The sequence below is a fragment of the Furipterus horrens genome, unplaced genomic scaffold (assembly GCF_987537825.1).
Source record: "Furipterus horrens unplaced genomic scaffold, mFurHor1.1.pri manual_scaffold_5, whole genome shotgun sequence".
In the NCBI taxonomy this organism is placed as follows: Eukaryota; Metazoa; Chordata; class Mammalia; order Chiroptera; family Furipteridae; genus Furipterus; species Furipterus horrens.
Window position 1 is genome coordinate 119,935,706 of NW_028327175.1, and position 26,079 is coordinate 119,961,784.

Consider the following 26,079-nt stretch of genomic DNA (forward strand, 5'->3'; position numbering starts at 1 on the left):
GGTTCCTGGGCTGGTGGCTGAGGGCCAGGGCTGAGGCTCATTTGGGGGTCTTGATGACAGAGCAGAGTTTTTTAATGGCAGTATTTAGAGATCACAGAAAAAAGTGAACTCTTCGGAGTAGTGGAAAGTTGTTTCCTATACCTTATCTCTGTGTCCTTGGGTCCTTGGGTGGCAGAGTGGAGGGGCTGTTTGTTCAGATAGGATGTGAAGTGTTGGCACTGGATCAGACATTAGGGCAGAAGTGTTTGTCCAGGTTTATCGCCCTGAGCTCTCATTCACCATCACTGTGTCCCTCAGACAGGAGTTATGCAGGGCAGAGTGAGCCATTTAGAGTTTTTGAAGAAAGCATGTAATTAATGCCTCTGGTTTAAGACACTGGAACCTTCCATCTCTGGTTTAATTGTTCCAGAGAGCAGTATTCCAGCAAAGAGAGACCCATGTTGGGTGGCTGAGGACTTGAGCTGGGGGTCCCACTTTTCCCAGACTGTCTCTGACAACCTTGGTGTCAAAAGGACCAAGTGCAGTCCTAACTGTGCAAGAGGCAAACCCTCTACATCTGGTTTGTCCGGGGGCCACGGGGCAACCTAGAGGACCGTGTCAGTTCTGGGGAAGGCTGGAAACCAATGTGACACCCTCCCCCCCCAAGGCCGTAGCAATTCCAGGCTCCCCTCCTGCCTGTGGGAAAGTCCCTTAGCTCCTTGTCTTGCAGTTTGTCTGAGAGCTGGTTGGTCAGCAAGGCCCTTGCTGCAGGCTGGCTCCAAGTCAGCCTTAGATTAGGTTGTGAGCCCTGCCTTTGTAAGGGGCCCAGACCAAATGGCCCCCTTCCTAGAGCCTTTTATCTTAGTCATGTTATTTTAGAGTTGAGCTGAAGCAGCAGTTTGGAGCAGACCATCTTTTTTCTTCAGAAAATGGAGAGGTATGGTGTTAGTCGCTCCCTGTCCCCACATGAGGTCCTTCAGGACAAAAGCATCTGGTAAGGGGCCTGATTCACTGTAGCTCCTCAGCAAAGGCTCAGTATGCACATTGGAATGTCTGTCCTTGATGGCCTCTAGGTCTATAGGGGTCTCTCTGCCCAGGGCAGAGCATGGCTCTGGGGGAACTGGGGCCACTTTCCCCAGTACAGTGTGCCCTCCCAACCTGGATGCTAGAAATGCTTTCCCCAGGTGGAGAAATGAGCACAGGACTTGTCTCTCCTCTGGGTGCAGCTCAGATACAGTACATCAGTGTTTCTAAATTGGAGGCACCCCCCAAGCCTGGGCTCTTGAGATAAGAGTCTACACTGCACCGCCCAGCACTCCTCCCTGTGGCAACTCTTCCTTATCCAGACCCCCACCCCACCCTGGGCAGGAAGGAACACGGTTGCCACTAAGAAAACATAAGTGTGCAGATGCGTTTTGCAAAGGGGTGAACTCGTATCCAAATCAGCTCTCACCTACACCACAGCCATACCTACTCTTACGTGGCATCCAGTCTGGTGCACCCTTTGTTCATATCACATCTGGAGCTCTGCATATTTTCTACATCTTAAGTTTCCTCCCTAATAAGAACGGGAAGGTGCAGGTGTTCAGGGTAAGGGAAGGGCCAAGCAGCTGTGCTGAGGAAGGGAATTAGCACGCTGCCATTAGTGCTATATCCTTGCCCTTTACACAGCACAGAGCGGTTGGGTGTTCCTAGGAGTGGAGGGGTGCAGCCTGGTAAACCTGGGCCTGGTGGTAGAGCCCCCACAACCTGTGAGCCTTAATGAGCAGCTCCTCAGGGCAGCGCCAGCTTCAGCTGTTGTTCCTCCCTTTAAAAGCAAACTGCAACTTGTTTCTCTCCTGAATTTCATAGAGCATGCCAAAAAATTGATAGCATGTGCCTTCAGTCTATGCTTCTCATGCCTTTGACCTTGTAATTTTGGTGATTTTATGTCCCAAATCTTGGGGATTGCTTCAAAAGGCAACTGATAGAAGCTTCCAGGTCATCAGTGCGGGTCAAGCCACTTTGCGCACAAAGCTGCCGTATACTGAGACTCTTCCCCTCTGAGGGCAGTGGGTATGGGACTGTGACACTTTGTTTGCTTATTTCCACTCCACCTCTTTCATTTTAAGGTTTTCAGATGTCATTCTGGCAACAATTTTGGCAACCAAATCTGAAATGTGTGGCCAAAAATTTGAATTGAAGATTGATAATGTGCGTTTTGTTGGGCACCCGACACTCCTGCAGCATGCGCTGGGGCAGGTAAGGGCATCCCTGAGCATATAAGGCTCTCCCTGGGTAGGCTGGCCCTTCACGATCTGGGGCCCTCAGGGAGCGCCAGGTAACCGCAGCCAGCGTGCAGCCGGCCTGGTCAGCTGCTTGCTGCCAGCTACACAGCCACACAAGCCCTGAGGATGGGTCCCTCAGAGAAGGAGACAGGCATCCTTGCCCCCAGAGTTTCTGTCCCTGCCCCTAGCTTTTGTATAGTGGTACAAGCATTTCTTCTTATTAAGTGATAACACAACCAATGTTATTAATTCAGCTCTTACTTTTGTGCTAAACCCTTTATATGCATTCTTTGATGAATGAAATGTTACAGTACTGGGGATTTTTAACAAAATTGAATGCACTGTAACCCAAGGGAATTTGCACACCATAACCTGTGAGTCAGTCCTTTGTACACAGCCAGAATCAGTGACAGCATCACTCAGATTCTAAAGGGTTTTAATATGACAGTAAAAGATTTAGCTCCATGTACCTGATCCAGAAATCTGAGGATCTGCGATGTGGTCCTCAAATCTCCTCCATGACTAAGCCTATGGAGGCTCTGAGGTGGTTGGAGGTGCCAAAACAGGAGCTGAGGCTGGGTGCACCTGGCCCCACAGACAGCACCCTCCCTCCTCACTGACACTCCTGAAGGTGGGGATTAGTCCCTAATTATGACCTGTGGGAGGTGGAGGGGAGGTTTGGCAGCCTGCCAGCAGTCACAGGTCTGCAAAACTGGAGTGATGGTCAAGATAGTAATCATCCAGTTCGGATGGCCCAGGGAGAGCTGGGGTCCTGGCCTCCTTTGCCCCCTGGTGGCAACGCTTGTAATCAACTTGGTGTTGGTGACTTGGCTCGGCTGGATGCCGGTGTGGCAGCCCTGTCTCTGCTGGCTCTGAGCATTCTCCTGTCTTATTAATCATCCTGAGTACTTGTCAGAACAGGGAGAAACAGTCTGGAGAACTCAGATGGACACTGGGATGGCAGTGGAGGGGAGCTATGGGCAGGAAACACTCCCATCTGCCAGAACCCTAGCCTTGTCACTTTGAGTCAGCACTGACCTTCCTATTCTTATCTCAGTGGTGACTCACCTGTCAGTGCAGCCAAGTGCTGATCACTTCTCCAAGACCCTGGGGCTCTGTTTTCTTCTGGTTCTACTATATTCTAGAACCCTTTCCCATGTCTGAAGTAGAATAGCTTTAAATAGCTCTTCTTGGGAAGTGGTGGCTCCCATTCGTTAGAATTATGCCTCTCAGAAGTAACTCACATAAACAAAGGTTCAATCATTTTAGTAGCTTTAAGGAGTCTAGATATAACATGGACAAAATTAAGATGCCAGTTTTTACATTGGCATTTTGATAAACATTTTGTACTAGGACTGCACATAGTTCTATTTTCATAAAAATGTTTAATGTGATTGAATTATCTTTCCAAAAATTTCAGAATTCAGTGTTATTTAAATAAATTGCCTTTTAAAAATAATAAAAAAAAGAATTATGCCTCTTTTACAGGTCTCCAAAACAGACCCATCCCCAAAGAGGGAAGCTCCCACCATGATTCTTTTTAATGTGGTATTTGCACTGAGGGTGAGTGTTTGTGTAAATGGCTGGAGAGCATGGGCAGAAGAGGGAGGAGGGTCGGGGGAATAACAAGAGCAGCTCATTCCCAGTGAGGGTGTCATTGACACAGAGCTTAGACTGCAGTGGGCATGGCACTGCTCTACTCTCACTATTTTCTCCTCTCTCTTTAAAAAAAAAATAAAATGCACATAAAATTTACCATTTTAACCATTCTAAAGTGTACAGTTTGGTGGCCTCTAGTAACACTGTTGTGTAACCATCACCATTCTCTAGGTTTTAGAACATTTTTGTTATCCTGAAAGGAGACCAATTATCCTCCTTTTCTCCTCCACTCCCTCCCAACCTCTGGAAACCACAGCTCTGTGGATTTATCTGTTCTGCATGTTTTATATGAATGGGAACCCACAATATATGACCTTGGTGTCTGCTTCTTTCATTGAGCATAGTGATTTTGAGATTATCCTTTGTCATATATATCAGCATTTTATTCATTTTTTAAAGACTTTATTTATTTATTTTTAGAGAGAGGGGATGGGAAGGAGAAAAAGAGGGAGAGAAACATCTATGTGTGATTGGTTGCCTCTCACACACCCTCAACTGGGGAAGACATGTGCCCTGACTGGGAATCAAACAGGTGACCAGTTGGTTCGCAGGCCGGTGCCACACCAGCCAGGGCTTTATTCATTTTTATGGTCAAATTATATTCCATTGTATGGATAGGCCACACTTTGTTTATCCATTCATCTGCTGATGAACATTTGGTTTTCTTTCACCTTTTGGCTATTATGAACAATGCTGTTAAAGACATTTGTGTACAAATTTTTGTATGGACATAATGTTTTAATTTCCCTTGGGTATATATCTAGGAGTAGAATTGCTGGGTCATATGATAATTCTATGTTTAACCATCTGAGGAACTGCCACACTCTTCTCCATAGCAGCTGCACCATTTTACATTCTCACTAGCGATGTATGAGGGTTCCAATTTCTTTACGTCTGACAACACTTATTATTTTCCATTTTAAAATAATTAAGCCTAATTGTTCTTAATTGGTTTTCAGTACTCTCTGAAGTTGTATTTTAACTAGTTACAGGAAATTCCTTTTCAGTAAAGCTGTCCAAATAAACATAAAAAGCACCCCTGGGTAAAGACTGGCTTATATTATGAAGGGGCTCTGGAATACCTAGGAAATTTATATTCAGTGACCATTAAGTAATGGCATTCCTCTGAAATATCCCAGTATCAGTTTTCACCAAAGAACTCAGTTCTTTCTGGCTAGGCATGTGATCTGCTCGATGGCTTTTGTGCAGAAATGTGACTGAGACAGTATGTGGATTTCAGTGACAAGGAACAGGGTGTGCTCTGAAAACCTTCAGAGTGGTAGAAATGAGACTTGAGTAGAAAGGGAACCTGTAAAATTAGGTGTCATTCTAAGTCTCAACGTGTTTTTTTCCACGGTGGCTTTTTTGGTGTGGAGACTATACCGGTCTCACTGTCAGTGGCTCAGTATCAAAATAATGCTAGAGAAAAGCTCCGTTAGAATGGAGCTTAACTTCCAAACTCGCATGCCTTGTTGAAAAATAAGAAACTATAAGTTAAAGCAAAATGATTTGTTAGTGGTGGGAGTATGAGGTTCCAAAAGATCTTTACTTCCTACTTTGTAAACTTTCATAATGTTTACATCTTCACAGTATCCTTGTATTACTTATATAATTACAAGATATAAAAACATCCACAAAGAGAACTCAAATTAAGTAAAAAAATCAGGCCAACAAAAAACCATGACAAATACTGTCCACCTGTCAGCACCGATAGCCCCTGTGGCCTGGGTAGAGAGAAGCAGCCACAGCCCCACCCCAGATGCTGCAGGCAGTCCCTCATCTCTGGGCAGAGTGTGATAGCAGAATGTGTAGCAGTCAAGAAAACAAGCATGTTTTAAAATTGTGTAAAGATTTTTATAATAATAATTAGGCTGGAAATAATTCTATTATCCAGTAGTTGGGGAATGATTGGAAAAGGTTGTGGTTATTATTCACTGGCATGTTTGTGGCCATTAAATGGGGACAATACCAGAACTTGGAGGAGTACAGATTACTGCCAGGTAAAAGCAGTAGGAAGCTAGATAGTATAGGACTATAGGACTTCAGGTAGTATGGGTCATAATGTTGAAAGTGGAAGGAATTTTAAGTAATGTAAAGAGTTGGTATTTTAGGGTAGACAAGTTTTTTTTTTCCCTTTTCAGTAGTGATATAAAAAGGTACACTTTTTAAGAATTTGAATACAGTAGTTTAATAAACCTATACACCTGTCTCTGAGATCCCATAACTATTGCCTTTGCACCCCCTAGCTCCACCTACCCCTCCAACCTTGTCACTTAAGTTATTTCAAGATAAGCCTAAGATCTCATGTCTGTTCACTATTACATACTTCAGAAGGCATTGCTATAACAATATGGACATTTATTTTATACCAGAATACCTTTTCACACTTGAGAAAATCTGCCATAAGTTGGTATCAACTAGTACATGGTCCATTGGAACTTTCCCCAATTGCCACAACATTTTTTCCAGTTGGCCTGTCTGAACCAGAATGGAAACCCAGCCCACACAAGCAGGTGGTGTTGTCCCTAGATCTCTGCCAGTGTAGGACTCTCCCCTCCCTTTGTCCTATCAGATGTTCCATGTTTGGACTCATCTCATTGTAGAGATAGTCAGCCTTGCTCTCTGTCCCTGTAGTTCCTGCAAACTGGACATTAACTCTGAAGGCCTGATTCTATTTGGATACAAGTTTTGGGGACAAGAACGTCTCACAGGTGATGCCATAAACTTCATGCTGCCTCACGTCACATATGGGGAAAGTGTGGCATTTCTAAGCGCTCCCAGTCAGGACTGGCATTTCCTAGGTGGTAGCTCTCTCAGTGTGGCCACACATAACCTCAGGCTCTGCAAGCACCTTGAATAGTGCCTGGCCTGTTTAGCCAAACGGGACACCCTGGCACACTCCATCAGTGCTGGTCATTGGGCCTCACCTGAGTGAGCACCACCTTGCATCTCTGCGAATGTAGAACAGACAGGCCCTGCGCATCTGACAGTACTGTACTCCCCAGCCGGTGGGCCCTCTAGCAGAGAGTTGGGTTCTCAGGTGTGACTTGATTACTTCTTCAAGGGAATAATCATGTGCCCAGGTCCATTCTCCTACCTCTGCTTTGCTGTGGGAGTACTTTTACACAGATTCTTCTAAAAATGTTTTTGCTTTGAGGCAATTGTATATACCCTATAACCCAGACTCTACAATTTTGTAGTTTTGCAGGGGACACTGTTTAGGGGATGCCTTTGACATAAGGGACAGGGTTGCTGCCCAGTGATGGGCATGGCATGGGAGCAACCTTTGGTTCTCTCCCCAGCATAGCTATGCTGCCAGGTGTAAGTTCTGTTTGTGAACATGAGATCTGCTGGGAGTTTAGAAAATCTGTCCAACTCCAGGTGATGAAAGTGTTTACTGTAGACACTTTGTAGGCAGGGAGAGGGAGGCAGCCCAGAGGTTCTAATCAGCAGCACCATTTGTCCATAGGATGACTCAGCTGCCCTGGGGGCCTTCTGAAATGCTGAGTCATGGTTGGCCTGTTATCTCGTCCAAGGAGCATCTTCACAGACCCCTCAGCCACCTGCTCCACCCTTGGCCTGGCCCAGCTGGGACCCCTGATAGTTTCCAGAGTTAACTCGGGTGTGGGGGGGCTCAGGGGGAGGGGAGAGGCTGGAGCCTGCTGTCCTTTCCTGTTAGCCAGCGTCATCTCTGCTGGGAAGAGCTGCTTAACCTTGAGGACGGCAAATGTTCAGTGAACAATTAGCCATGTACTTCTGTTTATTATACTGTGTGTCCCCGTTGTCATAGGGGCTGTGTGACTGATTTCTCACATAGCCAGTCTGGTCCGTGAGCAGCCAGCAGTACACTGGTGAGCGCAAACACTGCCAGGGGTTTTGCTCTGGGTAGGTGCTGTCTTGAGCACTTCACATTTCTGACTGACTGGTGAGGGATGTGCCACTATTGTCCTTTCTCATGTGGGAACCTGTGGCTCAGGGTCAAAGAGCAAGTGGGTAGAGAGATGTATACCTTCCACTGCCCCGCTGGCTGCCTCTGCCAGGCCCAGAGTGGATACCTGATCTGTGCCCTCCTTCCTGGATAGCCCTGGTGTGGTGCCGTGCAGCGTGGGAGCCTTTCTCTACTGAGTACAAATGCCTGGTTCCTACCCCACACTGGGTGACCCCACAGAGCCATCTCTGTGCTGCCATTCAGGCCTTATCCCTAAGGTAGGGTGCTGAGTGGACTGGTGTTTGCGGATGGCCCCTAGAGCGGACAGTCGGGCACAGCAGTGGCACTTAGAGAGGGGCCTGGGCAAAGGGAGTAGAGAAGGATTCTTTTATGGTTTGAGCTTTTGCTGTGTTCGTGTACTACCTGAGAACGTGTGCTGCATTTGAGTGGTGTGTGGCCTCTCCCACAGGCTAACGCGGACCCCTCGGTGATCAACTGCCTGCACAACCTTTCCCGTCGTATTGCCACCGTGCTGCAGCACGAGGAGCGCCGCTGCCAGTACCTCACTCGGGAGGCCAAGCTGATCCTCGCGCTGCAGGACGAGGTGTCTGCTGTGGCCGACGGTAAGGGTGGCAGGAGCCTCTCCTGGCCCAGCACCACAGAACAGGCATCGTTTCCAGGCAGGACACTGATCTGGTTTTGCAGAGGTACTCAGAGGTTTCATGATCTTCCCCCTGGGCTGAGCATGCCCCTGGTGCAAAGGAAGACTTCCCAGGGATGTAGCTATAGACCCCCTTTCCTGAACTGATGTGCTAAAGTCATTTTTTAGCCTGAAACGTTCTCCTACCCCTACAAGTGCTGCTTGATGACTCTTAATGCAGATCAGGAGGTGTCTGCTGGCCCTGGTGCTGCTGGACAGGCTACCCTGGGATAGAGGACATGAGAGGGGCCAGAGGGAATATTGATCAGACGAGGTGGGTGCTTTCCAGGTCTTTGTTTCCAACTAAATTGAAGGAGGACCTAATGGAGTTATCAGCTGACAAATTATTAAGATAATTTTTTGCTGATAGATACATTTACTTTGTGGTTTTGGCATACTGTCAGCATTTCAAAGTGCAGAGAGACATCTACCTATAACAAATCTCCGCCTTCATCTTCTCAGGTCAGCACCTCTGTAACAAAAGAGGAAACTAGGAACACATTTAAAGATGAACCAGTCTAATTTTAGCAATAAGGAAAATTAATGGTCACCATACATGAACTATCCCACTCAGGTGCATTTTTAGTAAAAATTTACTTTAAGAAAAAAAGGATTTTATTTATTTTTAGAGAGAGAGGAAGGGAGGGAGAAAGAAAGGGAGAGAAACATCAATGTGTGGTTTCCTCTTACACGCTCCCAACTGGGGACCTGGCCCATAACCCAAGCATGTGCCTGACTGAGAATTGAACTGGCGACCCTTTGGTTTGCAGGCCAGTGCTCAATCCACTGAGCCACACCGCCCAGGGCAAAATTCACTTTTTATGTTTGACAATTTGCTATCAAAATATATAATATACTTCTGTTTTGGCTTTATATACCAATTAATAACAATTGGGAAGTTTTATTTTTTAAAAACATTTTCTTTAGAGTCTGTGACTTTATCACAGGAATTTAAAAATATTCAGTTTAGTACATATATTATTTGTTAGACATTTATGAGAAAGGATTAATGAAAAAGACTTTCATCCATAAAAATAAATTACATTAGCATAAACGTGTGGCAGAAAGGGTGGGATAAGGCATGGAATTCCATGGTCACTGAGGCAGAAGGTGGCTCTAGTGGTCTGAGGTCGAAGTCTTCAGGGGAAGCCAGTGAAATAGTTTGTTCTTGTGATGCCTCTGACTACAGGGTCAGGTGAGGCCAGTGCTGAAGTTTAAATACATTTATTTTATATAAAAGCAGTAAAACAAATTAGCCTAAGTCTAATTTTAATTCAACTGAATGCAAAGATTTTATAAGAAGCAGTTGTGAATATCCTGATGTTAGGCTTAAAATTACTTAAAATTCTTTTTAAAAGCTATTTTCTATTCTAGCTTATGTGAGTTTCCTTGCTTTGGAGGTTCTAAATCCTTCTGTGTTCCTATTCTTGCAGCAAATGATGGTCCTCAATCCCCATTCCATCACATCTTGCCCAAGTGCAAGCTGGCCAGGGACCTGAAGGAAGCTTATGACAGGTAAGACAGGTGGACAGCACATGCTCCATGCACATCCTTCCCATGGGCCTTATTGCCTGAGCGGTGTCTGAAGATGGGACTCCCTATGTTGGGTGCTGTTCTTCTGTTGTGCTGCTGAAATAGGGGTGAGAGAGAGCAAGAAGTGCCAGCCCCTTTGGTGTATGCCTGGCTAGAGCAGTCACCTCCAGATTTCTTTTAAACCAGAAAATAAACCTGAAGTTATTCATGAGAGCCTGGAAGTGCTTTTGAATCCTCAAAAGCAAGATGATTTTACTGAGCATGACACAATGCCAAGTTCTGTTCTACCTCCATCAGGTGGGTGTCACTGTCACCCTTTCACCCACGAGGAAACTGAGGCCCAGAGGGTGGAGCTGGGGTTGGCCATATTCCTCCCTGCCCTGGGAGACGTGGGAGTTTGGGACAGTAAGTGTCTGAGTGCAGCAAGGTGTTGGAGACACAGTGGAAACCTCACATTTGCTGTTCTGGTTATGTTTGTGGCTCAGCAGCTACTCAAATGTGGACAAGCAAAGAACTTCTTTTCTTTTTTTAATAAAGATTTTACTTATTTACTTTTAGCTAGGGGGAAGGGAGAGAAAGAGAGGGAGAGAAACATCAATGTGCAGGCAATACATCGATCGGTTGCCTCCCACACGCCCCCAGCCGAGGACCTGGCCCACAACCCAGGCCTGTGCCCTGACCAGGAACCAGACCAGTGTCCTTTCAGTTCTCAGGCTGATGCTCAACTCACCGAGCCACACCAGTCAGGGCAGAATTTACTTTCTTTTTGAAGGGGTCCTATGGCTCTGACAACCACTCCCTGGCCCTGGGTCTACAGCAGGGGGATGAGGGTTTGGTGGGGGTGGGTGCCCATGTGACGGCTCACCTGGCAACTTTGTCTTCCCAGCCCTGCACCTAGCCCACTGGCTCCCAGGGGGTCATCACTTACAGCTGAGGGCACCACACAGCCCTGGGCAGACGGCACATAGGTGCAGGCTTCTTTAGTGACTTCCAGGTCCATCGCTGCTTTCCGCCTTCTAGTCTTCCTTCCCTCCCTCCCTCTCTTACTTTTCCACACTCTCCTTTGCAAGTGCATACAGCTCAGTGCTCCCTCCTGCCCTCCCAGGCCTCACTGCATTCCAGGGGGCTTTTCTCCCCACTGGAGGTGGTCCTCATCTAAGAACTGTGGCCACCGCACCGGGTGTCATCTAAGCCCAGAGGCAGTGGTTCACCAAGGAGCCCTTCCCTTTATTAGGTTATTTTTTCTGAGTTTTACTAGCATTATAGACATTTAGGAAATAAGGAAAAGTATAAAGAAGATAAAAGTCATCTATAATGTCATACCCAATAATAGTCACTATGAACATTTTGATAATTTTTTCTTTTTTCTTTAACTTCAGTTTTTGAAAAAGTCACATATTCATCAGGTTTGAAAATTAGAGTGTTGAGTTTCTCTCCTGCTGTACTCCCACCAGGTTCTCATCCTGATGGCAGGATGAGTTTCAGCAGGCAGTCACATGCCATGCATCCTTCCTCACAAATGCGTTTAAGGTGCATACAGGCAAATACTGACACACTTTCTCCCTTTTATGCAGCAGGAGCATACCGCATCCAGTTAGCCTATTGCCTTCTCAGTTTTACAGTATAACTTAGATTTGTGCCCGTACTGGTAAATAAGGACTTTCCCCCCCCCTACATAGTCAGTCAACCCCCCTCCCTTGGGCATTTAGTTGGTTTCACCTTCTGTTGCTGTAAGACATACTGCTCAACCATATGCACATGCACTTTTCCATGTGTACCGACATATCCATAACATAAATTCCTTAAAGTGGAATTGCTAGGCCTGATGGGTAATATATATATATATATATTGAATGGTTCTCTGAATTACCATGTGATTAATCAATTAAAGGAACCCTGGCTGGTTTGGCTCAGTGGATTGAGCGTCGGCCTGCGAGCTAAGTGTCGCTGGTTCGATCTTCCAGTCAGGGCACATCAGAGAAGGAAAACTCTGACTCCAAAAAACCTCCGCTGCCTTGCGGCATACCTCTTCAGGGGAAAGGCTAAGGGAGTAAACCCCGACAGAAAATCCGGAGCCGGAGTCCCTAAGGCGGTTTGACGTTGTAGTCAACACCGGCAACTCCTGCGGCGCACCTGAAGCCAAGCTGTATTGACTCCGTCTTTCCCTTGGATCCTTCAGCTGCGAAGAGAGGGGGGTTCTGCTGCATGGGCAACAGCAGACCCTCCATATCACCCTGCCCAGGCTCTGTAGCTTCAGCTTCACTGGAGAGGACACTCCAGCGTCATCGCAAGATGTCGATTCAACACGGGAGGAGACAGATACCGTGTCACTCCCGAGTCGGACTGCACAGCCATTCTCGGCGGTGCAGATAGACTCTTAAGAAGCTACACCATCGTCTCTCGAGACGGACGGCTGCCGACGATATATATATATATATATATATAGGATTTGTGCCTCCCACCAGCACGTGAGATGCCTGTCAACACAGGGCCTTGGTGAGCTTTTCGGTTTTAACCAATATAGTGCATAGAGTATGGTATCTCATTACAGCTTATGCATGTCTTCACATGTTTAAACCATGTTTCCTTTTCTCTTAGCTCTCTTCTCATATCCCTTGCTTGTTTTTCTGTTGGGAGGTGTAAGTATCTTTATAAAGGAGGGAGAGATGCCCTGGCTGGGTAGTTCAGTTGGTTGGAGTGTTGTCCTGATAAGCCAGTATTGTGGGTTCTATCCTCAGTTGGGGCACATGTAATAGTCAACCAATGAATGAATGAATGGGTGAAACAAGTTGATTTTTTTTTCTCTTTCTCTCTAAAAAGAAATCAATAAAAAAGGTAAGTTAAAAAAAAAAATAAGAGAAGGAGAGTTGTCCTTTGTGAGGGCAGCTTATGTTTCCATTGTCTTTATTTTGGTAACCGCTGGTTGTATCTCCTGGGTTTTAGAGAACATCAGGGCAGCCTAAAACAGCCGTTGCTGTATGATGGTTTTCATTTATGGTCCTTCCTGCTCTGGAGAACTTGACCCAGAATGGGATTTTTGGTCTTGGAGTCTGACCCTGTCTTTCTGTCCCACATTGAAGTTTTCTCTGGAGTAAAAGAATTGCTGCCCTCTGGTCTTGGGTTACTGGTATCAGAAATCTCTTCACTGGAAACATTGCCTTAATCTGAGTGGAAATTTGCATGCCTCAGCTAGGATTACATTTGATCTTAGCCAAAAGGCCAAGAGGCAATCTCAACTATAATTAGACTACAGCAAAATTCAGGCTAACCTGGAATTAAAATAAAAAGGAAAACAGAAACAGACTTTATATATTCCTGGAGAAAGAATAGACTATGATTTCTTTTTCTTTTTTTTTTTTTAATTAAAAGAAAATTCTCACCCGAGAACTTTTTTTTTTTCGTTTTAGCAAGAGAGGAAGGGAGAGAAAGGAACATTGATGTGAGAGAGAATCATCAATTAGTTGCCTCAGTTGCCTTCTGTAGGCACCCAGACAAGGGATCGTGTACATCCTAACTGTGGATTGAACCCACCCACTATCCAGGTATGTGCCCTGATTGGGAATCAAACCCGCAACCTTTTGGTTACAAGACAACATTCCAACCAACTGAGCCACATGGGTCCAGGGCAGTTGCTTCTGTTTGAACTGCGCTGGAACTTGAGGATGAGATCCTGGATTGTGTATCTGAGGGCCGGCTGCAGTTTAGAGCTTGAGGCAGCCAGTGCCCCCTAGTGGGCATCAGTTTAAAGGAAAAGGACAGGAATCAGTTTTTGGCAAAAACAGCTCCTAGGATCTACAGTCCAGTACTTAGCTTCCTTCCTTAAACCCAGGTGTTCTGTTGTGTTAGTGCCCAGGATCAAATTTCCTCCAGGTGAACCCCTAAGCCACCCTGTTACCAGACCCCACCCTGACCAGTCCTGGTCCTGGGCCGGCCCTCAGGGAAGCCAGGGCAATTGTGTTCACCCTTGTACCTGGCATAGCAATGGCTCTGCGACCACCCAGGAACCTCCCTTGCCTATGGCCTGTGGCCATCCCTCTGACTCTGTCCGACCAGGTCCAAGTTGGCCTTGAGGGTCTGCCCTGGCCTGCCCCTGCTCCTGAAGAATGGACTGCACCTTGGAGCTAAGAAAGGGAGACTGGGTTTCCATTACTGATCAGGCAGCATAGAACACAGATGGCGACTTCCTTACAGATCCCTGGGAAAGGTTTTCTCAGCAGAAATAAAAGGAAGCTGTGAGGCAGTGATGATGGAGATTGGGGTGGGACTTTTCAAAGGAATCGTTCTGGATTTGGTGTTTTACTTAAAAATCCAGCCCTGACTGGTGTGGCTTAATTGGTTGGTGGTTGTCCCACAAAGTGAAGAGTTGCAGGTTTGATTCCTGGTCAGGGCACATGCCTGGATTGTGGGCCAAGTCCCTGGTTGGGGGTGTGTGAGAGGCAACCAATCATTGTTTCTCTTCACATTGATGTTTTTCTGCTACTCTTTCTCCCTCCCGTCCCTTCTCTAAAAATGAACAATAAATAAAATTAAAAAAATAAAATCTGGGGCTATGGTATGGCTGGGTAACCTGGTGGCCCCATGCCCCAGGACCTAAGTGTCTGTGACTGTAGGCTGGCCTGTGAGTCCTTTGGGAGGCCACGCTGGCTGTTTTAGCACCTATGTCTCTCTGTGGAACTTGGTGACTTCAGTGATAGCATCTCACTCATTTGTGCGACTGTCAAGTTGTGTCTCCCACAAGGTCAGGAACATCCCATCACTTTCCATAACAGAGCCCTTGTGCTTGGCCTGTGGAGAAGGTCAGCTCATCCACTAGTGGTTGAAAGGAAGAGTAAAGAAGAGTCATATCGATGTGGATTCTGTGGGGTTTGAAGAAGAAGTGTTTGTCGACCTGTTCTCCGTAGCTAACAGGGCCTGTGGTGGGGTCCAGAAGGCTGTCCAGGGTCTGGCTGGGCGGTTGGTGGTAGGTGGGCTAGGGACTTGATGCCTGCTTCTCACTGCCTCACATGACAGCCTGTCCAGAGCATATGTGGACCCACAGACCTCTCCGTGAATATCCTAGGAGTTTTAGTCCATATTTCCATAAAGTGTACCTACATATAAACTTTTGGAGGCACCCAGACCTCTTGGGTCGGGTGCAGAGTCCCAGTGCCTGTAGTAGGAAGCCTGGTTGCATGAGACCAAAGGGGCCAGAGGGTGTAGGGCTGGCGTTGAAGGTCTCTGTGCTAAGGCAGAAAGAAGGGTGACCAAAAGGTGTTTCAGTTATTAGCCAAAGGTTAGGGACTGACATTCTTCCTCAGATTCTGAGATCTGAGGGTAGTGGAATAACTTGTACACATTTCTGTTTGGGGTGTGAAAGATAAAGAACATAACTTTAGGCCGGTGCATAGCTTTATGCTCAGTCATCGCTTCAGGACTGGGGCTCTGGCGGGAGCTTGTATCTCCTGTTGCAGACAGGGCTGGTCTCTCCCTTCTGGCCCAGACCTGTGTGAGGGTATGGATAAGCCTCTCAAGGGAGCAGCGTTTCTCCTACAGTGTTTCCAGATCAAACCATTAACTGCTCCACAAAGAGAAATACAAGCTTAGTAGGAACATTTTAGGGCCCAAACCACCACTCTGCTAGTCATGTCTTAAAACTATACTTTACGAACAGGCACAAAGCTTTCTCTTCCTCCTTTGACAGATCTCAGTGCAATTCCTAGCTCACCTCTTGACATGGGGGGTTTACCGTGCTTCTCTGGGAGTTTGAGAGCAATTCTCCCTCCTCCTGACTTGTTCCAGAGTTTCCCAGGGATTCTAGGGTCTTCAGCTGGCCTCCTGGAATGCTGCTGGGGGTGGCATTCAGGGTCTCCACACTGTTTGGAGAGAGGCACCAGCCTTGGTGCAAAGCACTCCAGGGGAGAAGGTTGCTGGGAAGTGAGCAGATGCTTGGAAAAGTGGAGTAGTATCCACATGGAAATCAGAAAATCAGCGTGGGTGGGCCCCCATTCCCTGAGAAGAGGGCCTCATGCCACTGTACACCAGATGGAATGGTCAGGGCTCCGGGATAGCTGACATGTGGAGATGATACATGCGGTAATTCATTTCCCTTGCACCCAAATTGGGTGTTTGCTGTTGTCTCTCCATGAGGCCTGTCCCAAGCCCCAAACACCTGCCCCCCAAATGCACACCCCTGCACCCTCCTCTACTTGTCCCTTTTCCTGTAGGTCTCTTCCATCTTCTTATGTTCCATACAGTTTGCTTTCTCAGCACCCCTGAATCAGAGCCCACCAAGTGCAGGGTTGTAGGTTTTACCCCAGGAACCTGAACCATACGTGGAGCTTCAGCACATGCATGTGGGATCGCTGGGCACCTGGGCGCATCAAAACCAACTACCGCCCTGGGTGGTGGGGCTCAGTGGATTGAGCACCAGACTGCGGGACTGCAAACCGAAATGTCACTGGTTTTATTCCCTGTCGGGGCACATGCCTGGGTTGCGGGCCAGGCCCCCAGTTGAGGGTGTGCGAGAGGCAACTGATAGGTGTATCTCTCACACATCAATGTTTTTCTCCCTCTCTTTCTCCCTCCCTTCCTGTCTCCCTAAAAATAAATAAATAAAATATTTAAAAAAAAACAAACAAAACAAAACACCCAGCTACCTTAAAAATGATAGGAATCTGTTTAATTCTGATTCTGTGGTGTTTGAACAGCTACTCTGAGCAATATGCTAAAGAAGACAACTCAAAAATAGACTTTTCTTTCTTTTTTTTTAAATTTAATTTTATTTATTTATTTTTAGAGAGAGGGGAAGGGAGGGAGAAAGAGAAGGAGAGAAACACAGTGTGTGGTTGGTTGCCTCTCACGCTCCCCCAACTGGGGACCTGGTCGGCAACCCAGGCATGTGCCCTGACTGGGAATCGATCCAATGACCTTTTGGTTTGCAGGCCAGCACTCAGTCCACTGAGCCACACCAGACAAGGCTAGCTAAATTTTATTTTTATTTACCAGCCTTTCTGACCACATGTAAAGTGAAACAGAGGAGAAGCCTGGTCATATCATTATTCCTACAGTCCCTGATTTTCCTTCTTCTTCCCTTTTATATATGGATGCTGAGGATATAAATCTGGGAACCCTGTGCAACTCTCTCATTGTGTGACCTTTGATTTCTTAAGAGGCTGAGCTGTTTCTCAGAGTTTGATGTCCAGCCAGGAGAGACCTTTAGCCATGGAAGGGCAGGACTATGGGAGCCTTCATCTACTCAGATGTGCTTGCTTAGCATTCAGTTCTGGAAGAAGCCAAGAGTGGGGTCCTCCTCTGGGACCTTGGGGGAAGACCCTGTGTCTCCTGCCTAAATCATGACACTCATCAAGACCTGTTCATAAGTTTCACTCTGTGGGGCTCTGGCCCCAGTAGTGACCAGACCTTTGCCTTGCAGACTTAGCCACTGTCCCCTGCAGCCAGGGGTACTCCCCTGTGGCACTGAGATCCTGGGAGAGTGGCATGGGTGATCCCACTGCCACTGCAGGGCAGGCAGAAGTGTTTGGGAGCTGCAGGGCAGTTTGTGGGGAGCGAATGGTTGGTGTTGGCAGGAATCCTAGGAGTAGTTAAGGTGATAGATGTGCTCTGTGGTCTTCCCACTGTTTTCTCTCTCCATTGCCCATTCCCTGCTTGAGAGAATAAAAACTTACTTTTGCATTTGAAACCACTGATTACAGATTCTGCCAGCCCTCCAGTGGGCCTGTGGGGAGAAACTTGGAGTCGTTAATCTGCTGATTGAGGTTTCAGGAGACAGACTATAAGGACAACCTGTGGGTGTGGGGAGTCAGGGCCATAGGGCTGCTTCCCAGTGTTGTGCATTTGTATGCCCCCAAGGGAGGTCTGAGACTGAGCAATGTGGTGGCTCCCACAAACCCTCCCCAAGCCACTGGCCTGCCCCATGCTCAGCCATATGCGGGCATCTTGGCCCATCCAGCTAACTCGTCGTCGTCGTCGGCAGCCGTCCGTCTCGAGAGACGATGGTGTAGCTTCTTAAGAGTCTATCTGCACCGCCGAGAATGGCTGTGCAGTCCGACTCGGGAGTGACACGGTATCTGTCTCCTCCCGTGTTGAATCGACATCTTGCGATGACGCTGGAGTGTCCTCTCCAGTGAAGCTGAAGCTACAGAGCCTGGGCAGGGTGATATGGAGGGTCTGCTGTTGCCCATGCAGCAGACCCCCCTCTCTTCGCAGCTGAAGGATCCAAGGGAAAGACGGAGTCAATACAGCTTGGCTTCAGGTGCGCCGCAGGAGTTGCCGGTGTTGACTACAACGTCAAACCGCCTTAGGGACTCCGGCTCCGGATTTTCTGTCGGGGTTTACTCCCTTAGCCTTTCCCCTGAAGAGGTATGCCGCAAGGCAGCGGAGGTTTTTTGGAGTCAGAGTTTTCCTTCTCTGATGTGCCCTGACTGGAAGATCGAACCAGCGACACTTAGCTCGCAGGCCGACGCTCAATCCACTGAGCCAAACCAGCCAGGGTTCCTTTAATTGATTAATCACATGGTAATTCAGAGAACCATTCAATATATATATATATATATTACCCATCAGGCCTAGCAATTCCACTTTAAGGAATTTATGTTATGGATATGTCGGTACACATGGAAAAGTGCATGTGCATATGGTTGAGCAGTATCCAGCTAACTGGGAATAGTATATCAGGGTTGAAATGTGATTGAAAGAGAACCACTTAACCTAACTGGGTCAGGGCAGGCCAGGCCTTCACAGTAGGCGCAGGTCCCCATCTCACAGGGACTTTCCTCAAGCAGTTGCTTCTCCTTTGCATCAAACACCAAGAGCTGTCAGCACTTAGCACAGGGGCTGAGCAGCCAGGTTGTGGGGCTGGCTTCTCTGTTGGGGAGTAGCAGAAGTCCCCACTGAAAACAATCCCTTTGTATGTGGTTCCCCAGTGCAGGGAGTATGGGGCCACACAGAGCTGCCAGGGGCCTGCTTTCTGGGCAAGGGCTTCCTGAGAGAGAGTCCAGCAGAGTGGGACACACATTCCATGCTCCCTTTTCCTTCCTCTATTTGTGAAATACTTCTCAGCGCCCCCCATGTATCCCACACTGAACCAACTGTGCGTGAGCAGTGAATGAAACACAGAACCCCACCTCATGACAGGATTCTGGTCAAGAAACCAGCATTAACCAGCAGACAAGTAGGTGTGTCTTGTGACCAAGTGCTCAAGACACATGTGAACAGTGAGCAGTAGGACTGCCTGTGGGGCCGCGGCTGGTGAGGGTTCATCTCATTGAGAAGGTGACACTCGAGTTGAAACCCGAAGCCTCCAGGGCACCTGGAGAGAGCCTTGTGGTCAAGGGCAAGTGTAAGGGCCCTGAGAACAGCAAGGTGGCTGGTGTAGCTGGACCTACCTGGGGTAGGAAGCAAGGTCAGAGAAATGTGGGCAGATCATGTGGGACTGCTGGCATTTTGGGGTCTTTGCTGGGACTGCTGAAGTGGGAGCTGGGGGGTCTGTGGGGGCATATAGAGGGGACCAGTGCTGAGAAGGTCTAGACTTTATAGGTCTCTGCAGGTGACTCAAACAGGATTTGTTAATAGTTTGAGGTGGGATATGAGAGAAGCAAGGAGTCAGGAGAATTGCCGTGCTTGGCCTGAGCAAGGTTTTGGCCTGAAAGAACCAAATTGCTGTTGCTGAGGCTAATTTAAACAGTTGCTGCGGTGCACCGGCGGTGCTGCTGGCATCTGCAGGGAGGTGGGTGCTCTGTGCTTCTCCCTGACAGGACATCCTAAGGGAGTTGGCACCCCCAACCCTTTCTCTCCTGCCCACTTCTCCTTTTGGGAGACAGGCCCTGCTCTGCCTCACTGCCCACCTGTGATGGGGCCTTCATGAGGTGCAGGAGGAGGCACTTGAACACTCCTGGTGCATTGAGTCTCTGGGACAGAGATAAAAGAGGCTTCCGTTGAGCCCTTACACTCTGGTTGGACCACGAAGTCCAGGGCTAGCCAGAAATACAATTTGTATGTGTATGTGTTCCAAACACATTTTCTTCTCTTCAACATACTGAGGTCTGGAAAGATGCTTTCTTGCATCTTTCTCCACTTCAGAGTTTCCTCCGACCAGCAGGAGCAGTGTACTGGGAAGAAGTCCCTGCAGGTGGGGTTTGGTGTGTCTGGGCAGAAGTTGCTGTGTGAGTGGGTGATGGCACTGACAGTAACGGACTCTGTTGTCTGCAGCTTGTGTACATCTGGCGTGGTGCGGCTGCACATCAACAGCTGGCTGGAGGTGAGCTTCTGCCTGCCCCACAAGATCCACTATGCTGCTGCAAGCCTCATCCCCCCTGAAGCCATAGAGCGGAGCCTGAAGGCAATTCGGTGAGTGCCGGCCTCCTGCACACTCCCTGCGGGGCCCCTTCTCTTTTGCCTGAGGTTACACCAATTACTTTGTTCCAAAAGTTCTTTTCCTCTTCCTGCCACAGAAATTGGCAGATAGGTCTTGTCTTTATAGAAGTAAAAACACATGTTCTTGTATCTGGTTTTTGTATAGAAATGACCAGCCCCAGGTTTTCCCTGGGCCCTCTGGGCACCGCCTGGGTAAATGGGGCTCCATGCTGACATCCTCACCTTAGTCCTGTGTGCTGTGGGCTTGAGCATCCTGGGGAGAAGATGCACCACTGGAGGCATGTTGTCATGGTGTTACTCACTGGTTCCTCCTGCATTTGAATCTGAACTTGTGGGATTTCCATTTCTTAATTTAATTGATTTCCTGCAAGGGAAGAGCTGAGCCCAATCTCCCATCTCCAACCAGGCCCCCAGTTTCCTTAAATATTTTTTAATTAAAAAAGAAATCTGGGCACATTACAGAAAATTTGAAGATGAGAAAGCAAAGCACTGCCTCATTCTCTCTCCCTCCCCCAATCTGTGCTCCAAGTCGGTGCCTTTCCTCCTGGCTTCCTTGCTAGGCATATTTTTATGGAGTTCTATTCATAGTCTCAGCAGCGATTTTACTTTTCCCGTATTTGGGACTCTTTCCTTAGGAAAGCTTCATTCATTTTTTCAATCAATGTTTGCTGGGCAGTCCCAGAGGTGGGAGAGAGTCAGGTCGTCAGACCCTCCTCAGTTTTGTTCGTTTTTTTTTTTTTTTTTTTCTTAGAGTGACAGTAATTCTTGCAGATGCTTAAAGCCCCCTGGACATACCACTGCCTTTGTCTCTAATTCCTTTTGTGGTCTCTCCTCTCTGAGGTTCAGTGCCGGGGGGACCCCAGCAGCACCTTTGCTTCCAGGTGCACACCTGGTCCAGGGCACCTGTGGCTCACATGTTTTGCTGACCTGGCTCTGCTCCACAGCCCGTACCATGCCCTGCTGCTGCTCAGCGATGAGAAGTCTCTGCTGGGCGAGCTCCCGCTCGACTGCTCCCCAGCCCTGGTGCGTGTGATCAAGACCACATCAGCTGTGAAGAACCTGCAGCAGCTGGCCCAGGATGCAGACCTGGCCTTGCTGCAGGTATTGCTCTGGGGTCCTGGGGAGACACTCTGGGTAGGGAAGGATGGGCCAGAGGAAGAGCTGGACACGTCACAGCAGATGATCCTTTGTTGAAGGTGGGAGAAGCTGGGGCGTCAGGAAAGCAGGTGGCCTCTGTCCAGATGAGCACTGGTGACGAGAGGCTTTGGGGTTGGCTGGAGGTTCTGGAATCTGCGTAAAGCCTGAATTCAGGGCTGGCTTGTGAACTAGCTGCAGGACTGACTTCTCCCTCCTTTGAGTGTGGAGAGGCTGCAACAGAGAGGAGTAAGGCCCTCCGGTGCTGGAAGATGGGATGCCAGGGCAGGGTGGCTTGCAGGGCTGCAGCAGGGGCACACAGTGTGTGGCCACGTGAGAAAGCAGAAGTGAGAGCAGGACACAATGTGCAGAGCCATTGTGCAGAGCCAGGACCTAACCTCTGGTGACAGTGGGCACCATGTGGCCACCAGAGGGCAACAGGGCCTGTCCCAGGGATGTGTGATTCCTGCAAAGGCTGATGGATGGCAGCTTTCGCAGGAGGGGCAGCGAGGGAGCACAGGCAAGAGGCCCACCTGAGCCCCAGAGGCGTCAGAGAAGCTTGTCCAACAAGGCCCGATTCTTAGGCTGTTTTTTGCCAAAGCAGTTATTTTGGATTCTGTCCAAAATGAGGCCTTTCTTCATTGCACTCTATGATCTTTGCCCCCTGTGAGAATGTTTATTGGATTCTGCCTTGGTGTTTCATATGTCCTGCTTGCCATCATAGCATCCACAAAACATAGACCTGTAAACGTGCTAACTGACGTTCTGCATGTGCTGCAGAGTTTATGTTTTGACCAGTACTGGTTAAGTGACAGATACCTGTGAGTCTCTGCAGCTCCCATTTCAAGCTTTGAAAGATGCTGACCCTTCACTGTCCACTGAGGCTGCCCATCATGGAGTCTGTCTGGATACCATGCCTCACCCTTGCTGTCAGTCTCCTTGGGCAGACAAAGTTTTGGTGATATCTCCTTTGCTTTCCTGCCCCGGCCTTGCCATGGGGAGACTGTTGTTTCCTTGCACAACCCTTGCTGGTGTGGCTGTACTGAAGCTCCCTGAGGCCAAGCCCTGGTGGTGGACCTCACCATCCTCTGGGACTGCTGCTTCCTTCAGCAGATGGCCCAGTGGAGATCCCCTGTCAGCATCAGGTATGAGTGTCAGCAGATGAATTTAAATCTCATCTACAAGTAAATGTGTTGGGATATTTTTCTGCATGATAGAATTAATATGTTCTTTTTTATAAAACTTCAAATAGCACACAAATTATAGACACAAAAAGAGAAAGTCTCCACAATCCCATATTCCAGTCGTAACTACTGTAGATTCTTCTAGGTTTTTCTCATAGGTTAAGACATTATTTTTGAATAACAAAATTAGGATCACATTGTATATTACTTGTGACTGGCTGAAGAATGCCCACAGACCTCCACGTCCTAATCCCCATGGGACTTTGCAAATGTGATTAAGGATTTTGAGATGGGGCATATGTCCTATATTATCTGGGTGGGCCCAGTGTGGTCACAAGGGCCCTTGTGAGAGGGAGGCAAAGACGAATTTGACTATAGAAAAGGAGGGAGGGATGTGGCCATGATGTAGCCAAAGCCCAGGAACACTGTAGCTAGCAGAGGCCAAGAACAGTGCAGAGAGTTGCCCTCTAATACCTTGATTCCAGCCATGTGATAGTGATTTTAGATTTCTGGTCTCCAGAATGGTGCTCTGGCTGGAGGGGGAGGCAGGAGGTGGAGACCACTGGGTAAGAGTGGGGCAGAGGTGGAGGAGAGTGGGCATGTCCTTGCTTTAGCGTGAATGTCAATGGGACTTGGGATGAGAAAGAAGCAGGTCAGTGGAACTGAAATTTTCGTTGTGCTCAAGTTGGTGGTGCCATGAGAGGTCTCGTGCTGAAATGCTGAAATGAGGAAGAGGTGGCTCTGGCAGTGTCGCAGGCACTGCACTCGGGTAGGGTGACTCACCCCCTTGGAAGCACACAGTGTGGGGAAAGAGGGCAGCAGGCTCACCAGGGACAGTGCTCATCTAGGGTGATGCCAGATCAGAAATGCCCAGTGCCTTTCTTTCTAGGAAGTGAATCAGTGTCGTGTTCTCAGACCCAGGCCTCCCCTTGTGAGGCCTGAAGGGATTTCTGGCATCTTTGTGGCCCATCCTGTGTCCAAGAGTCTAGGAGAGCAGGGCAATGGGATATTCTCCAGGAGGCTGGGACACGGGATGAGTGCGTGGGGTAGAGGGCACGTGCTGTGTTCCCACAATCACTGTCACATGGAAAGCCTTCCCCAGGTTGTAGTCCTGGTGGTGGTGGTGGAGAGCCTGCCTCTGCTAGGATGTCCAGCCAAGTCCCTTGCTCAGCTGACCCCATGATCCTGGGTGCCCTGAATGTCCCTATGCTCCTGGGACCTTTCCTCAGTGTCAGCCAGGACAGTACAGACCTTGGGGGAAGTTGGGTAGTCAGGGAAGAGGCCCTAGCGGGTCAGCCTCCCAGGCACTGTCCTGCCAGCCCCCTCTGCCTGCAGGTTTTCCAGCTTGCAGCTCACCTGGTGTACTGGGGCAAGGCCATCATCATCTACCCGCTGTGTGAGAACAATGTCTACATGCTTTCTCCCAATGCTAGCGTGTGTCTGTGAGTACCTCTGGCTGCCACAGCCTAGGGCCCTGAGTGGGAAGGGGGTGTGGTTGGCAGGGCCTTCCAGGCGGTGCTCCCCAGGTCAGCTAGGCCTTCACTTCGACTGGATGCCTGGCCTCTGCTATGCCCAGGCTCCCATTCTGGTCCAGCTCAACCTGGTCCTCCTTGGGCTTGTGCTTTTCCAGCACCTGCAGCCTCCAAGAAGGGCCTGCCCCTGCCATGCCTACAGCTAGTGAGCTCTGTATGAGGTGCCTGATGGGAGGTCAGGAGCTTTGGCATTGATTTGGGGGCTTGAGAGGTGCTGTGGGGCAGCCTGTACCAATGGCTTCTGCCTCCCCTTGAGGGAAAGCAGCTGGGCTTATTGCATCCATCCTGACCTGTCCACCATGCTGCACTTCCTGCTGCCCACACAGGCTCACAGCAGGGGCACAAGAGCTGTGAATCATGATGGGGATGTTGTCAAGCTCATGGACACACTTCCTCACTGTCCCCAGGTACTCCCCACTGGCCGAGCAGTTCTCCCACCAGTTTCCGTCACATGATCTACCATCTGTCCTTGCTAAGTTCTCCTTGCCTGTCTCCTTGTCAGAATTTAGGAACCCCCTTGCGCCCCCTGTGCAAGAGGTGAGTTTCAGGAACTGGGGGAGCCCAGGAACCTGATCCAAAGGCTCTTCAATACTGCCACACCCTTAGCTTCGGTTGGGGGGACAGGAGGGGCCTTGCTGTGCAGGTGGTCTCTGCCCTCCCAGGGTAACAGAAAGCTGGCTCCCCAGCCAGGCCTCCTGCAGCTGCTTGGCCAATGACCCAACACTTGGGCAGTCCCAAATCCCTCCCACCCTATCTCCCTGGAGCCCATCCTGGCTGCAGTGGGTTGTTGTTGGGGCTAAAACCATGTTAAGAGGCCCAGTCAGGAGATGCTGATCTTTCCTGGGAGGACAGAGCCGCCTGGTGCCCCCTTCTGGGCCTAGGTCCCGCAGATGGAGGATGCTGGCTTTGTTTTCACTGAATCTGGGACTTGCCTGCCTTTCCCTCCCCATTGTGGTTCAGGTGGTCACTGGGTCTAGGTTCACTGGTACCAGAATCTCATCCAAGAGCATGTGAAAAAGGATAGGCCTAGGCAGGGCGAGGGCCGGGTGGAGGGGCTCCAGGGAGGTGTGAGGCGTGTGGAATGATAGAGTGAGATCTGTCTGTCTGTGGCGGGGTTCAGTATGGCCTGGATCTTCCCCTCCACTGAAGCCCTGGGGCTCTGGACAGGGACCCAGGGCAGGGCCAGATGGGACAGATGTCAGAGATGGGGCTGGGTGTTCTCAAGGCTTTGTCTTCAAAAATAAACTATTTACTTTAATAAGCAGCAGATCTGTTAGGCAAAACCAGTTTTTAGAAGCAAGACCTTTCCTTTGTGAAATTGTGAATGAGAAGGCGAGTCTGGTTCCTCAGTTCATTTAGATGCTGAGTGAGACAGAGTTCTAAATGCCGTCTTTCATGGAGCCTTTGGTCTCCAGGAACCATGCCAGGTCATGCCAGCTGAAAGAAAGACACATTTGCATCTGCACCCTCCCCCCTCCCCAGCAGAAATTTCCTGATGGTCTGAAAGGTGCGTGGATTTTTCAGGCTGTGCCCGAGGGGCAGCCTCATGCCTCATCAGGGGCCCAGCTACAGCTGGATTTGTTCTGCACAGTCCTGGGGTGAGGCTGCCTGCTTCTTACCCCTTCTGCTCCAGGCCTAGAATATGCTCTTCAGTGCTTACGGAGCCTCTATTTTAGTTCTTAATCTGAAGTTTATTTTACAGTCCTTTTCAGTTCTATTCTGTGTGACCAGGTAATACATGCCTACAGTACACTCCTATTTCCATGCCTGGTCAGCCAGCCGCCCCAGGTGG

At 48.7% G+C, this 26,079-nt stretch overlaps 1 protein-coding gene across 3 annotated transcripts in view; it reads left to right on the plus strand.

Moving 5' to 3' along the window:
- The window catches only part of NPRL3 (NPR3 like, GATOR1 complex subunit), a 49,913-nt gene that overhangs the window by 20,268 nt on the left and 3,566 nt on the right, over positions 1 to 26,079 (plus strand). For all 3 annotated transcript variants that reach the window (XM_090277413.1, XM_090277410.1, XM_090277412.1), the window contains 8 exons: positions 2,091 to 2,220; positions 3,735 to 3,809; positions 8,303 to 8,456; positions 9,967 to 10,048; positions 20,273 to 20,410; positions 21,382 to 21,538; positions 24,091 to 24,197; positions 24,695 to 24,824. In XM_090277413.1, the coding sequence (XP_090133539.1) occupies positions 2,091 to 2,220; positions 3,735 to 3,809; positions 8,303 to 8,456; positions 9,967 to 10,048; positions 20,273 to 20,410; positions 21,382 to 21,538; positions 24,091 to 24,197; positions 24,695 to 24,824 (973 nt within the window). The remainder of the gene's footprint in view (positions 1 to 2,090; positions 2,221 to 3,734; positions 3,810 to 8,302; positions 8,457 to 9,966; positions 10,049 to 20,272; positions 20,411 to 21,381; positions 21,539 to 24,090; positions 24,198 to 24,694; positions 24,825 to 26,079) is intronic.